Raw genomic sequence first — 15,028 nt, forward strand, 5'->3', positions numbered from 1 at the left:
ATTGGCTATATTTAAGAGGGAGTTAGATGTGGCCCTTGTGGCTAAAGGGATCAGGGGGTATGGAGAGAAGGCAGGTACAGGATACCGAGTTGGATGATCAGCCATGATCATATTGAATGGCGGTGCAGGCTCGAAGGGCCGAATGGCCTCTACTCCTGCACCTATTTTCTATGTTTCTATGTTTCTCTCCAGAGAGGCTGCTTGTCCCACTGAGTTACTCCAGCACATTGTGTCCATCTGCGGTGTAAATTAGCATCTGCAGTTCCTCCCTACACGTGATATTAAGCTACATTTTAAGAGTTTGTTGAACAACCCGCGCGTCTAACAGCAGAATTTTGGCAATTAAAACTTTTCTTTTTGTGTGATAAATTTGAATAAGGAAGATCATGAGGCAACTTTCCCAGTTGAACCCAAGGACTTGTTGTCCACGCTGAAGATGGACACAAAAAAGCTGGAGTAACTCAGCGGTTCATAAAAAGGACTGAACAAGCTGAATGCAGGAAAAATATTCCCAATGTTGGGCGAGTCCAGAACCAGGGGCCACAGTCTTAGAATAAAGGGGAGGTCATTTAAGACTGAGGTGAGAAAAAACATTTTCTCCCAGAGAGTTGTGAATTTGTGGAATTCCCTGCCACAGAGGGCAGTGGAGGCCAAGTCACTGGATGGATTTAAGAGAGAGTTAGATAGAGCTCTAGGGGCTAGTGGAGTCAAGGGATATGGGGAGAAGGCAGACACGGGTTATTGATAGGGGACGATCAGCCATGATCACAATGAATGGCGGTGCTGGCTCGAAGGGCCGAATGGCCTCCTCCTGCACCGATTTTCTATGTTTCTATGTCAGTCAGCATCTCCGGAGGTGAGGAATTTCGGGTCGGGACCCTTCTTCAGACTGAACCCAATTCCTTCTTCACCAGAGATGCTGCCTCTCCCGCTGAGTTAACTCCAGGTTGTTGAGTTAACCAATTCACCTCCCTACATGACCAGTCTACGCTGCCCTGCACTCCAGTAACTTCTTGAAACTCTTCTGGAAGCTGTCGTCGAGGAAGGCGTAGAGGAAGGGGTTGAGGCAGGAGTTGGCGTAGCTCAGGCTGGTGATGAAGTAGGCGATGCCGATGACCAGGGGGGTCTCCTGGACGTCTGTGGTGAGGGCCACCACGGTGGTGAGGTGGAAGGGGGTCCAGCAGAAGAGGCAGACAGCCAACAGGATGAAGACCATCAGGGTCACCCTCTTCTTGGCCTTGTCCAGGGCCTTGGCGTTGGAGTTGAGCTGCATGCCGCGGAGCCGGTACACCATCATGGTGTAGAGGATACAGATGGTGGTGACGGGGATGGCGAAGGCCAGGATCAGGGTGTAGATACGACTGGCCTTCAGCCACGCGCGTTCGGGTTTGGGGAAGCCCAACACGCAGCTTCTCCTGTTCATGGGGTCGGTGTAGACCTGGGCGAAGACGGTGAAGGGCAAGACGATGAGGGTGACCAGCACCCACACGCACAGGCTGACCACCTTGGCCGCCCGGTAGGTGCGCCGGGGCAACTTCTCGGAGCGCACAGTGGCCAACACCACCAGGTAGCGGTCAATGCTCATCACGGTCAGGAAGTAGATGCTGGAGAAGATGTTATAGTGGTCGATGGAGATGATGAGTTTGCACATCACCTCCCCGAATGGCCAGTGGCGCAGGAGATGGTCGGCGATGTTGATGGGCAACACCAGGGTGAAGAGGTCATCGGCGATCGCCAGGTTCAGGATGAACACGTTGGTCACCGTCATCATCTTGGGGGCTTTCAAGATAACGTATATCACCGCCGTGTTGCCCGTCAGGCCCGCGGCGCAGATAACGGAGTAAATCACCGGCAGAACGATGTAGAAATCCGGGTAGCGCTCGTACATGGAGTTCGAATCCGTGGCGTTGGAGACTTCACACGTTGCATGGGGACCCGAGCAAGATCTATTGAGGAGCTCGGCTCCTGCATCGCTCTCCATGTTGGTCCCGAGGGCGAATATCCTGCAATCAGATCTGTCCCACAACAGACAAGTCAAGTCAAGTCAAGTTTATTCGTCACATACACATGTGGTGTGCAGTGAAATGAAAAGTGGGCTTTGTGCAAAAAAAAAAAAAAATCAAACAAGCAGACAAACTACAAGCAGAATGGAACAGAATCACATATTCACATATTACATAATTGTGGGAGGGTGGGAAGAAAAAGGAGAAAAAAAACAGCAATTTTAAAAATACACCATACAACAGTAACATGGTCCAGGAATGTTAGTCCCTGGAGAGTTAATAACTAGCGTCTACTAACTCAGACGTTAGATATTAAGATGGTACCAAGAATCATTGGGCACGTTAATTCTCCTTCCCATCCCCACACAGACCTTTCTGTCCCCCCCAACCCCCACAACCCCCATCCCACTGTCAGGGTGAGGCTAAACGCAAATTGGAGGAACAGCATCTCATATTTCGCTTGTAGACAAAAATGCTGGAGAAACTCAGCGGGTGAGGCAGCATCTTTGGAACGAAGGAATAGGCGACGTTTCGGGTTGAGACCCTTCTTCAGACTGATATTTCGCTCGGGCAGCTTACAGCCCAGTGGTATGAATATTGATTCCTCTAATTTCAAGTAACCCTTTGTATTCCCTCTCTCTCTCTCCATCCCTCCCCGCACCAGCTTCTCGTTTTCACCTACAAATAGCTAACAATGGCCTGTTTCCTATATCATCGTTCCTTTCTTGCATATATTTCATTCATTGTTCTTTATCTCTCCACATCATCGTCTATATCTCTCCTTTCGCTTATCCCTAACCAGTCTGAAGAAGGGTCTCGACCCGAAACGTCACCCATTCCTTCTCTCCATAGATGCTGCCTGTCCAGCTGAGTTACTTCAGCATTTTGTGTCTATCTTCGGTTTAAACCAGGATCTACACTTCCTCCTTACATACAGGGTGCATTGTTATTCAGAACATCTGTTAATTTAGTTGTAACTACGACTATAAGACAAACCGCGTACGGTACCTGGTGAATACGGTCCTGAAGGCGAAGTGGAATCGGCTCGTTCAGCGCAAAACCCCCAGCTCGTTCCTGATCGTGAACATGTCCCCGGCGAAAAGGCAAACGCTTCTATCAAGTTGCCATTGGCAACGAAACATCCCCCGTTTCAGCGAATGTTATTACATTGCTTTCCCGCGACTCCCAGCACATCTTCTCAAGTTGGACTTTAAATGATTCAACCTGTAGAAACACGTCTGTGTTACAGTTAGCCCGTGTTCACCAGTACATGCAGTTCCTTCACACTCACACACACACCCCCCAAAAACCCTCACACACACACACACTCCCAACCCCCCCCCCCCCACACACACACTCACACACACACACATATACACACACACACCCCAAAAACCCATACACAGTCTCTCTCACACGCACACGTTCCCACATCCCCCAAACCCCCCACACACACTCTCACACACGCGCACACCCACATATACACACACATACACCCACACACCCATACACAGTCTCTCTCACACACATATACACACCACAACCCTCCCACCACCACCACATCCTCTCTCACACACACACACACCTCCCCCCACCCACACACTCACATACACACAGATATACACATTATACACACACACACATAAATATATATACACATTACTGAATCATTGCTGAAACAGCCCCCCATTAGATAACATGCACTCAATATACTTCTATAATTCGCATCTCATTCACATTGGCTCCTTGCTAAATATCCCCGGTTAGATATAGACGGGCGAACTTCCACCAGTTGACGGCATGAGTTGCACCAACGCTGCGCTACTTGGCCGGGAACATTAAAGGAGATGCCGAGATCGGGGAACCGTGTACCGCAGCAGCCCGGACTGGGACCTCTCCGGGAGAGTGCGAGTAGATGTGTCTTGGTTCACACTGACGACCAATGCGCCGGCACTTTCTCTGGCCCGCCCCGCTTTTCCTCCACACCCCGCCCGCCCCATCCACCTCCCCACCCCCACGCCCCCATCCATCATCGCCGCTCATCTCACAATCCAATCGACCCGAGAACTCAATCAGAAACAGACGCAATTAGGCCTGGTTTCAAACTAACGCCCCATCTATCTTGCATTAACTTCCAAGTATGAGAGTCAATTGTTTTATTGTCACACGTCCCAGACACAACAATTATATCGCTACTTGCAGCAACACAATAGAACATTGAAACACAGTACTCTGTAAACATTATAATAAACGGATATATATATATCTATCATAACGCTATACACACACATATATACATATTCCTTTTCTCTAGAGATGCTGAGTGACCCGCTGAGTTACTCCAGGTTTTGTGTCTATTTTCCACATACACACACACACACAGACACACACACACACACACACACACACAGACACACACAAATACACACACACTCACACAAATACACACATATACTACACACACATACACACACACATTCATACAAATACACACACACATACATACACACAAATACACACACACACATACAAATACACACTCACACAAATACACACATATACTACACACACGCACACATACACACACTACTTGGACATTCTTGCTATTGAGGGAGTGCAGCGTAGGTTCACCAGGTTAATTCCCGGAATGGCGGGACTGTCATATGCTGAGAGAATGGAGCGACTGGGCTTGTATACTCTGGAGTTTAGAAGGATAAGAGGGGATCTTATTGAAACATAAAAGATTATTAAGGGTTTGGACACGCTAGAGGCAGGAAACATGTTCCCGATGTTGGGGGAGTACAGAACCAGGGGCCACAGTTTAAGAATAAGGAGTAAGCCATTTAGAATGGAGATGAGGAAACAGATTTTCACACAGAGAGTGGTGAGTCTGTGGAATTCTCTGTCTCAGAGGGCGGTGGAGGATGGTTCTCTAGATACTTTCAAGAGAGAGCTAGATAGGGCTCTTAAAGATAGCAGAGTCATGGGATATGGGGCAGAAGGCAGGAACAGGGTACTGATTGGGGATGATCAGCCATGATCACATTGAATGGCGGTGCGTGCTGGCTCGAAGGACTGAATGGCCTACTCCTGTACCTATTGTCTATTGTCACACACATACACAGGGCCGGCCTTAAGCCGATTTGACCGATTGCTCCCAATTGGGCCCCGCGCCTAAAGGGGGGCCCGCACTAATGTTCCGTATTTCGTACAGAAATACGAATTCTCTTTGTTAAATAAAGCTTTTTTTTAAATTCGCCATCCGGTTTTTTTTTTAAACGAACATGTATAACCAAAGATCTTCTAGCAGAGCTCCACTATAGGATCTTTGTGTATAACAACCGCTGCACGGCCATCAGACACAAACGATTTGTAGTACTGTTAGCACTTCTTAACAGCAAGTAGTTAACACGTTGTTATACCATGTCATCAATGCATCCATCCGCATTCCTCAGTAAATGTTATTGTATTTTGAACAAGTATTAATGACGCCGTGTTCCTTTGAATAAAATTCATGCGGCGTCATTAATACTTGTTTAAAACACAATTACATTTACTGAGGAATGTAGATCGATGACACGTTGAGAATTTCTTTAAACTCACCATCACCATCACCATCGCGAGAAGGGGCTTCTTCCTGGTGTGCAGGTTAGTTATTCACCTACCGACCCACGTTGTGTCTCTCTGTGTTTTGCTCTCTCCCTCCCTCTCTCTCTCGCGCTCTCTCTCCCGCTCCCCATCTCGTCTCTCTCTAGCTCTCTCACCCTGTCGCCTCAGCATTCCCGGAATCATTGACGTTTAGCGGTAGACAAAGATGCTGGAGAAACCCAGCGGGTGAGGCAGCCGCCTGGCCCGCTGAGTTCCTCCAGCACTCTGTGTTTTTTGTTTGGCTCTGAAGTTGAAGGTGGCTCAGCGGGACGGGCAGCGGCTCTGGGGAGAGGGTTGCGTTTCTGGTCGAGACCCTTCTTCAGACGATCACAAGTACTCTCACCGACGAGGGTTCAGTTTAGTCTGAAGAAGGGTCTTCTCTCCAGAGTCGCTGCGCTGCCTGTCCTGCTGAGTTACTCCAGCTTTATGTCTATCTTCAATTTCAGAGAAATACAATTTCTCACGGGGGGCTTATAACATCTCTAAACCCCTCTGGGGCCCTCTGAACTCCTCTAAACCCCCTCTAGCCCCTCTAAACACACCTGAACCCATCTGAAGCCCTCTAAACATCTCTAAACCGTTTAAACCCCTCTAAACTAGGAGGCTGCAAGGTGACTTGGATAGGTTGGATGAGTGGGCAAATGCATAGCAAATGCAGTATAATGTGGATAAATGTGAGGTTATCCACTTTGGTGGCAAAAACAGGAAAGTAGACTATTATCTGAATTGTGGCCGATTAGGAAAAGGGGAGATGCAACGAGACCTGGGTGTCATGGTACACCAGTCATTGAAAGTAGGCATGCAGGTGCAGCAGGCAGTGAAGAAAGCAAATGGTATGTTAGCATTCATAGCAAAATGATTTGAGTATAGGAGCAGGGAGGTTGTACTGCAGTTGTACAGGGTCTTGGTGAGACCACACCTGGAGTATTGCGTACAGCTTTGGGCTCCTAATCTGAGGAAGGACATTCTTGCCATAGAGGGAGTACAGAGAAGGTTCACCAGACTGATTCCTGGGTTGTCAGGACTTTCATATGAAGAAAGACTGGATAGACTCGTCTTGTACTCGCTAGAATTTAGAAGATTGAGGGGGGATCTTATACAAACTTACAACATTCTTAAGGGGTTGGACAGGCTAGATGCAGGAAGATTGTTCCTGATGTTGGGGAAGTCCAGAACAAGGGGTCACAGTTTAAGGATAAGGGGGAAGTCTTTTAGGACCGAGATGAGAAAAACATTTTTCACATAGAGAGCGGTGAATCGCTGGAATTCTCTGCCACAGAAAGTAGTTGAGGCCAGTTCATTGAGTATATTTAAGAGGGAGTTAGATGCGCCCCACCCAAGGTTTCCGTGCGGTTCCCGGAGGTTGCAGGTGGTTGCCGGATGTTGCAGGTAGTGGAAGCAGGTAGGGAGACTGACAAAAACCTCCGGGAACCTCCAGGAACCGCACGGAAACCTTGGGCGGGGCACAAAGTCTCCAGAGGTTTCCGTTCAGGTTTCCTAAGTGGGACAGGGGCATTACTGCCAAGGTCACATGGAGAGACATTTCATTTGTAAACCTGTTCGTTGGGATGGGAGGAGACCTCAGAAAGTATTTGCCTCCAATGTTATGTGGCGATTATGCAGGGAATATTGAGCATTCCTAATGGCATGTTATTAGGACTTCATCTTCGTTTTGAAAATGTTGAACTTAATAAGAATTCAATTAAAAATTAATGTACCTTACAGTTGTGACCAAATTGTAGGGATGAGAAGGAAAATACCGTGCACAATACAATACAATTTATTTGTTGTCATTTGAACCCAGAGGTTCAAACGAAATTTGGTTTCTGCAGTCATACAAACAAGAAGAACCAAGACACGACACAATTTACACGAACATCCATCACAGTGAATCTCCTCCTCACTGTGATGGAAGGCAAAGTCTTATCTCTCCCCTGCACTCCTCGTTCTCCTCCCGATGTCAGAGTCAAAGCCCCCGGCGGGCGATGGTAAATAAGTCCCGCGGCAATTATAAAGCTGCGCCAGGTGATGCAAGGCCGCGCTCCGGGTCTTGGTGTTGGAACCCCCGGCATGTGCTAACAAGTCCCGCGGCCATTTAAAGCCGCGCCGGGCGATGATGTAAGGCCCCCGCTCCAGGTCATCCTCAACCCCGCAACTCGGGCGAGAGAAGTCGCCGTTGCGGAAGCCCCGAAAAGCGGTCTCTCAGCAGGGACCCGCGGGCTCCCAGTGTTACTGTCTACCAGACCTGCGGTAAGCCTCCGAATCCCCGGGGGTCGGGTCGCAGCAGCGCGCCACCACCGCTCCTCCCGCTCCGAACTCAGCCAGCTCCACGATGGTGGGTAAGTCCGCAGCTCTGCGACTGGAGCCCCAGGTCGTTCCGGTTGGAGGCCGCAAGATGAATCTTCACAAATTCATAAGTGATAGGAGCCAAATCAGGCCATTTGGCCCATCAAGTCCACTCCGCCATTCAATCATGGCTGATCTATCTCTCCCTCCTAACCCCATTCTCCTGCCTTCTCCCCATAACCCCTGGAGTGGATGTTTTCACTAGTGTGAGAGTCTAGGACTAGAGGTCACAGCCTCAGAATTAAAGGACATTATTTTAGTAAGGAGATGAGGAGAAATGTCTTTAGTCAGAGGGTGGTGAATCTGTGGAATTAAATGCCACATAAGGCTGTGGAGGCCAAATCAGTGGATATTTTTAAGGCCGAGATAGATTGATTTTTGATTAGTGTGGGTGTCAAAGGTTATGGGGAGAGGGCAGGAGAATGGGGTTAGGAGGGAGAAATAGATCAGCTAGGATTGAATGGCGGAGCAGACTTGATGGGCCGAATGGCCTAATTTGTTATTACTTATGACCTTATGACCACCCATACTAATCAAGATTCTATCTATCTCTGCCTTAAAAATATCCATTGACTTGGCCTCCACAGCCTTCTGTGACGTGCGTTACCATGTAATGATCCCCAAATGTTCAAGGAGGATTTTAGGAGACTGAAGGGCCTGTCCCACTTACTCGTCCTTGGCTCGCAAATTACGCGACCTCATGGTCGCTTGAGGCGTACGGGCACCGTATGGCCGCGCGGGGCCGGTCCCACTTAGAAGCGCGGAGGGGTATGGAGTTGTACGGGGATGGTCCCGACATCGCGCGAGGCTCCGAAATTCTTGCAGTGAACGAAATCTTCGTGCGCCAACAGCCTGTCGCATAACCGACGGCCAAAGTGGGACAGGCCCAAGACCCTGGCGCGACGCAACGTCTCACCTCCAACAGCAGCAGAAGCAGGCAAACGATCGCCGAGCTCGGCCTGGGGCACACGGCCGTTGCGGTCCGGATCCGCCCCCACTTCTAATCCCAGAGCGGGGCCTAGAAAATTGAAGATAGACACAAAATGCCGGAGTAACTCAGCGGGACCGGCAGCATCTCTGGAGAGAAGCAATGGATGAGGTTTCGGGTCAAGGCTCTTCTTTTCAGACTGAAGAAGAGTCTCGACCCGAAACGTCACCCATTCCTTCTCTCCAGAGATGCTGCCGGTCCCGCTGAGTTACTCCATCTTTGTGTCCATCTTCAAATGACGTCACGCGCACCAGACGGCTGTGCGGACGCGTGTAATCGCACCCGACCTTCGCTCGACCGTCTCGGCTCAACGCGACCACGAGGTCGCGTAATTTGCGTGCCAAGGACACGTGAGTGGGACAGGCCCTTAAGTCCAACATGCATCTTCAGGCTTCCTTCTCCTAATATCAAGTAAAAGCAAAACTCAAAACTTTTATTCCAAGTTACTGAGACAGAAAGTCAACCATTGATCCACATTATCTCTTGCTCTGAAGAATCATACTCCGTGCTCAGCCATTAATATATCATCAGACTGTTTATTCTCCATGCTGTGCCACTAAGTTGCAGAATCAGTCACAGAGAGTAACACAGCACTAAAACTTTCAATAAGTTTAGAGGAAGAACTCCAACACATTATACACACTTGCTCTCCAGTCAGAAGGTTTATTGTGGAGCTAACAAACAAATATAGCTGCCAATTCTGTAGACTTTTAAGAGAACCCTGAATTGTCAAGCATGCCATTTTCCAGAGAAGATATTGAATCAAGGCTGACAAACATGCTGGAGAAACTCAGCGGGTGAGGCAGCATCTATGGAGCGAAGGAAATAGGCGACGTTTCGGGTCGAAACCCTTCTTCAGACTTTCCATCATCTGCAGTTCCTTCATAAACATTAAATCAAGGCTATCTGTTGATACATATGGATGTTTTGATACCATCAATTTAAAAAATTACATAGTTCAGGTTAGATACAGCGCAGAAACAGGCCCTTCAGCCCACCGTGTCCGCACCGGCCAGCAATCCCCGCACACTAACACTATCCTACACACACTAGGGACAATTTACAATTATACCAAGCCAATTAACCTACAAACCTGCACGTCTTTGGAGTGTGGGAGGAAACTGGAGCTCCCCAAAGAAAACCCACGCAGGTCACGGGCAGAACGTACAAACTCCGTACAGACAGCACCCGCAGTCAGAATCGAACCCGGGTCTCGGGCGCTGTAAGGCAGCAACTCTGCCGCTGTGACACCATGCCGCCCTTTTGAGCATTTCTGATGCCTTACTGGAGTCAAACAAATGTACGCGCCGTTTTTTTTGTACGGCATGGCGGCTCAGCGGGTAGAGCTGCTGCCTCACGGCACCGGAGACCTGGGTTCGATCCTGACCCTGGCTGCTGTCTATGTGGAGTTTGCACGTTCTCCCTGTGACCGCATGGGTTTCCTCCGGGTGCTCCGGTTTCCTCCCACATCCCAGAGACGTGCGGGTTTGTAGGTTCCAGTGCGTGGAGATTGGATGACAAAGTGGGATGACAAACATAGAACCAGTGTGAACAGGTGATCAATAATCGGCAAGGACTCGGTGTGCTGAAAGGTCTGTTTCAATGCTGTCTTTCAATCACTTTATTCTACCTAAGATAATAAATACAATTATTAAGAGACACAAACACAAGTTAAAAATGACATAAAAAGGAAAAAAATCAGTTTACATTCCATAAGCATTTATTTATTGCGACACAGCTCACGGTTGCATCTAAATAGGAATGCGTTGAGAATTATGATGTGGTGTAGTAATAAAAGCTGATGAAATATGAGGGAGAATATGTATCACGACTCTCGGGAAATAAGGAAAGGGGAAATGGAACTGGTGGGATTATTTTGGTGGGGTCTGGTGGGCTGGGTGATCTGTGAAGCAATAATGTCATATGGAGTTTAGGGATTTTAAACTGATTTTTTTTCTTCATGTTCTTTTTAGTTTTTGTTCATGTTTCTTAATAATTGTATTCATCTTTGTCACGGCTCGGATTTAGTTATGGGTATCGCCTCAAAAAGAGTGTTTAAGACTTAAGCATGTTTAGTTCAGTTTCGACATACAGCGTGAAAACAGACCCTTCGGCCCATCGAGTCCACACCGACCCTCCATCACTTGTTCACCAGTTCTGTCCTGCAAACTAGGGACAATTTACAGAGGCCAATTAAATTAAAATTAAATTTCTTTATTTATATAGCACATTTTTAGTCAACTTGCATTGACCCCAAAGTGCTTCACATAATTACATCCACACACACAGGCAAAGGTGGGTGAAGTGTCTTGCCCAAGGACACACAGGCAAAGGTGGGTGAAGTGTCTTCCCCAAGGACACAACGACAGTATGCACTCCAAGCGGGATTCGAACCAGCTACCTTCCGGTTGCCAACCGAACACTTAGCCCATTGTGCCATCAATTCACCAACAACCCCTCAGTCTTTAGGATGTGGGAGGAAACCGGAGCATGTTTGAGAATAAGGGGTAAGCCATTTAGAATGGAGATAGGGAAACACTTTTTCTCACAGTGAGTTGTGAGTCTGTGGAATTCTCTGTCTCATAGGGCGGTGGAGGCCGTTTCTCTGGATACTTTCAAGAGAGAGCTAGATAGGGCTCTTAAAGATAGCGGAGTCAGGAGATATGGGGAGAAGGCAAGAACGGGGTACTGATTGGGGATGATCAGCCATGATCACATTGAATGGCGGTGCTGGCTCGAAGGGCACCTATTGTCTATTGTCTATTGTCTATTGTCATATGGAGAAAATCCATGGGGTCACGGGGAAAAGGTACAAACTCCGCACAGATAGCATCGGTAGTCAGGATCGAACCCGGGTCTCTGGCGGTGTAAGGCAGCAACTCTACCGCTGCGCCACCGTGCCGCCCAAGTTCTGTGTTATCCCAGGAGAGCATTTGCTTGTCATATGTACCGACAATGGAACGAGGAACTATCTTGTAAACACATGCCTGTGAACACAATACATGCAGATAATGTGTAATAGACAAGAATTCAATCAATTAATTACCCCAATACTAATGCGTACAGAAACCTCAAGTTGCTTAGTGCAACCATAGATAGTTCGGTGTTGACGTTAGTATTGTTCAAGAAGGAACTGCAGATGCTGGAAAATCGAAGGTAGACAAAGATGCTGGAGAAACTCAGCGGGTGCAGCAGCATCTATGGAGCGAAGGAAATAGGCAACGTTTCGGGCCGAAACCCTTCTTCAGGTTAGTATTGTGTAGTGTTCAAGAGCCTGATGCTTGTCAAAATAAAAGGCAGCTAATATCATCAAAGACCCACACTACCCTGGCCACGTTCTCATTTTGTTCCTACCATCGAGAAGAAGGTACAGGAGTCTGAGAACCGTGAACTCCAGCTTCACGAGCAGATTCATCCCAATGACTCTCAGGCTCTTCCACACTGCACAACAGAAATGATAGTGGAGGAAGGAACTGCAGATGCTGGTTTGAACCGAAGGTATACACAAAATGCTGGAGTAACTCAGCGGGACAGGCAGCATCTCTGGTGACGTTTCGGGTCGAGACCCTTCTTCAGACTCAGGACTGTATTTTGGGACAAGAAGGCTCTGCAGAGAGTAGTGCGTTCGGCCGAGCGCACTATGGGAACCTCACTCGGCCCTCTGCAGGAACTATACATCAGAAGGTGCAACTCCAGAGCCATTAAGATCATGGGGGACCCCTTCCACCCCTGCAACGGTTGCCGACTGTTCCAGCTGCTACGGTCCGGCAAACGCCTCCGTTGCCATGCTGTGAGAACGGAGAGGATGAGAAGGAGTTTCTTCCCAGAGGCCATTAGGACTGTAAACACCTATCTCACCAGGGACTAACTTTACTGAACCTTTCTACTGTTTTTTTTCAATTGCTGTTTTGTTTCCCTTTTTCCTTCCGCCCACAATATTTAATATGTAGAAGAATATATGATTCTGTTCCATTCTGTTTGTTGTTTGTTTGTTTGTTTTTTGCACAAAGTCCGCGAGCATTGCCACTTTTAATTTCACTGCACATCTCGTATGTGTATGTGACAAATAAACATGACTTGGTTGCACTGTGGACTTCCGCTTTGCACTTTAGTGGTTACAGTTATTAGTTTATTGCATTATTGATTTTTATATATTTATCTGTGTGTGATTGATTAATGGAGCCGCTAAGCTGCAGCAAGTAGGAATTTCATTGTGCTGGTGGCAGTACATGTGGCAAATGGATTCTTGAGTCATTTGTAAAGGTTATTGAAAGAGCATTGTTCAATGATACAGAAAAATACATCAATATGTAGGAGCGAAGAAAGGGCAACAAAAGAGACATTTGGACAGGTACATGGAGTGGATTATAAGGTTGTAAGGAAGAGGAGTATAATTAGGCCATTCGGCCCATCAGGTCTACTCCGCCATTCATTCATGGCTGATCTATCTCTCCATCCCAACTCCATTCTTCTGCCTACTCCCCATAACCTCTGACACCCGCACTAATCAAGAATCTGTCTAACTCTGCCTTAAAAATATCCACTGACTTGGCCTCCACAGCCTTCTGTGGCAAAGAATTCCACAGATTCACCACCCTCTGACCAAAGGAACAGTCTGTGTTCCCTGACCGGGGATCGAACCCGTGTCGCGGTGGTGAGAGCACCGAATCCTAACCACTAGACCACCAGGGAGCTCTCAATCCTTGCTTGTTCTCCCTGTGACCGCGTGGGTTTCCTCTGGGTGCTCCGGTTTCCTCCCACATCCCAAAGACGTGCGGGTTTGTAGGTTAATCGGCCTCTCTGTAAGTTGTCCCTAGTGCGTAGCGAGTGGATGAGAAAGTGGGATAACATGGAACTAGAGTGAACGGGTGATAGCTGGTCGGCATGGACTCGGTGGGCCGAAGGGCCTGTTTCCACACCGGATCTCCAAACTAAACTATATAACATTTCAAGACCAATGAATATATTCTTGTCTTTGTTTTAATAAAGTCAGTCACAGCATCACTGTAAACCAATTGTCACGTTCAATTGAAATCTGAATCAAAACATGGCTCATGATTAAAAGTAATATGAAACTGAATCTATATCAATAGCTATTCAAGCAAAGAATTCAGCCTCAGCACAGCACAGACATTTATTAAGTAATGATTGAAGCATATTGCCACCACTTAGTTGGTTTGCCATTTGATTTGCATGAGGTTTGACTATTTCTGCTTGCTCAGCCTTTGCATTCATCCATTTCTACTGTCAATGACTCTCCTAATCAACAAGTAGAACTAATGTTATCATAATCTATCTATATATTACTAAAACTCTCATCTAGTTTGTTTGTTTGTATGTTTGTATATATATTTATTTGTTACTGAAACTCCACAAAAACGGTACACGATAGCGCTACAATTTTATGCCCACCTTACCCATCATTGTCCTGTGATGTACAGTAGCCAAGTTTCATTCAGATTGATGCTATGTTTTACATGTTATTGACATTTTTAACTTAAACTAACTTAATGTTGGGGAAGGAGGCCGGTTCTCTGGAGAGAGAGGTCGATAGGGCTCTTAAAGTTTGCGGAGTCAGGGGTTATGGGGAGAACACAGGAATGGGGTACTGATTGGGGATGATCAGCCATGATCACATTGAATGGCGGTGCTGGCTCGAAGGGCCGAATGGCCTACTCGTGCACCTATTGTCTATTATCAGGCGAGAGATACAGAAGTTTGAAAAAGCACACATCCAGATTCACGGACAGGTCCTTCTCAGCTGTTATCAGGCAACTGACCCATCCTCTCAGCAACTAGACAATGGTCCTAACCTACCATCTAACTCAGTGTAGACCCTCGGACTATCTTTAATAGGACTTTACTGGACTTTACCTTGCACTAAACGTTATACCATTTATCCTGCATCTGTAAACTGTGGGACGGTTTCATTGTAATCATGTACAGTCTTTTCACTGACTGGACAGCACGCAAAACAAAACTTTTCACAGTACCTTGGTACATGTGACAATAATAAAGGAAACTGGATCTAGAAAGACTGGAT

The 15,028-nt window shown here is 47.4% G+C and overlaps 1 protein-coding gene and 1 non-coding gene across 3 annotated transcripts; both read right to left on the reverse strand.

The window, feature by feature from the left end:
- Positions 1-941: 941 nt before the first annotated feature.
- On the reverse strand, positions 942-3,891 carry npbwr2 (neuropeptides B and W receptor 2). 2 transcript variants are annotated; one of them, XM_033041350.1, is made up of 3 exons: positions 3,741-3,891; positions 3,012-3,227; positions 942-2,015 (listed from the first exon to the last, which is right to left on the reverse strand). In XM_033041350.1, exon 3 carries the CDS (start codon positions 1,979-1,981, stop codon positions 986-988), a length of 996 nt encoding a protein of 331 aa, XP_032897241.1. In that variant the 5' UTR covers positions 1,982-2,015; positions 3,012-3,227; positions 3,741-3,891; the 3' UTR covers positions 942-985. The 2 variants fall into 2 exon arrangements, with proteins under 2 accessions (XP_032897241.1, XP_032897240.1); XM_033041349.1 differs by having other exon boundaries at positions 3,717-3,891.
- Positions 3,892-13,605: 9,714 nt separating this feature from the next.
- Positions 13,606-13,677, reverse strand: trnae-cuc. The gene has a single exon. It is a non-coding gene; the product is annotated as a tRNA-Glu (tRNA).
- Positions 13,678-15,028: the final 1,351 nt, after the last annotated feature.

This window comes from Amblyraja radiata, chromosome 23 (assembly GCF_010909765.2).
Source record: "Amblyraja radiata isolate CabotCenter1 chromosome 23, sAmbRad1.1.pri, whole genome shotgun sequence".
NCBI classification, from domain to species: domain Eukaryota; kingdom Metazoa; phylum Chordata; class Chondrichthyes; order Rajiformes; family Rajidae; genus Amblyraja; species Amblyraja radiata.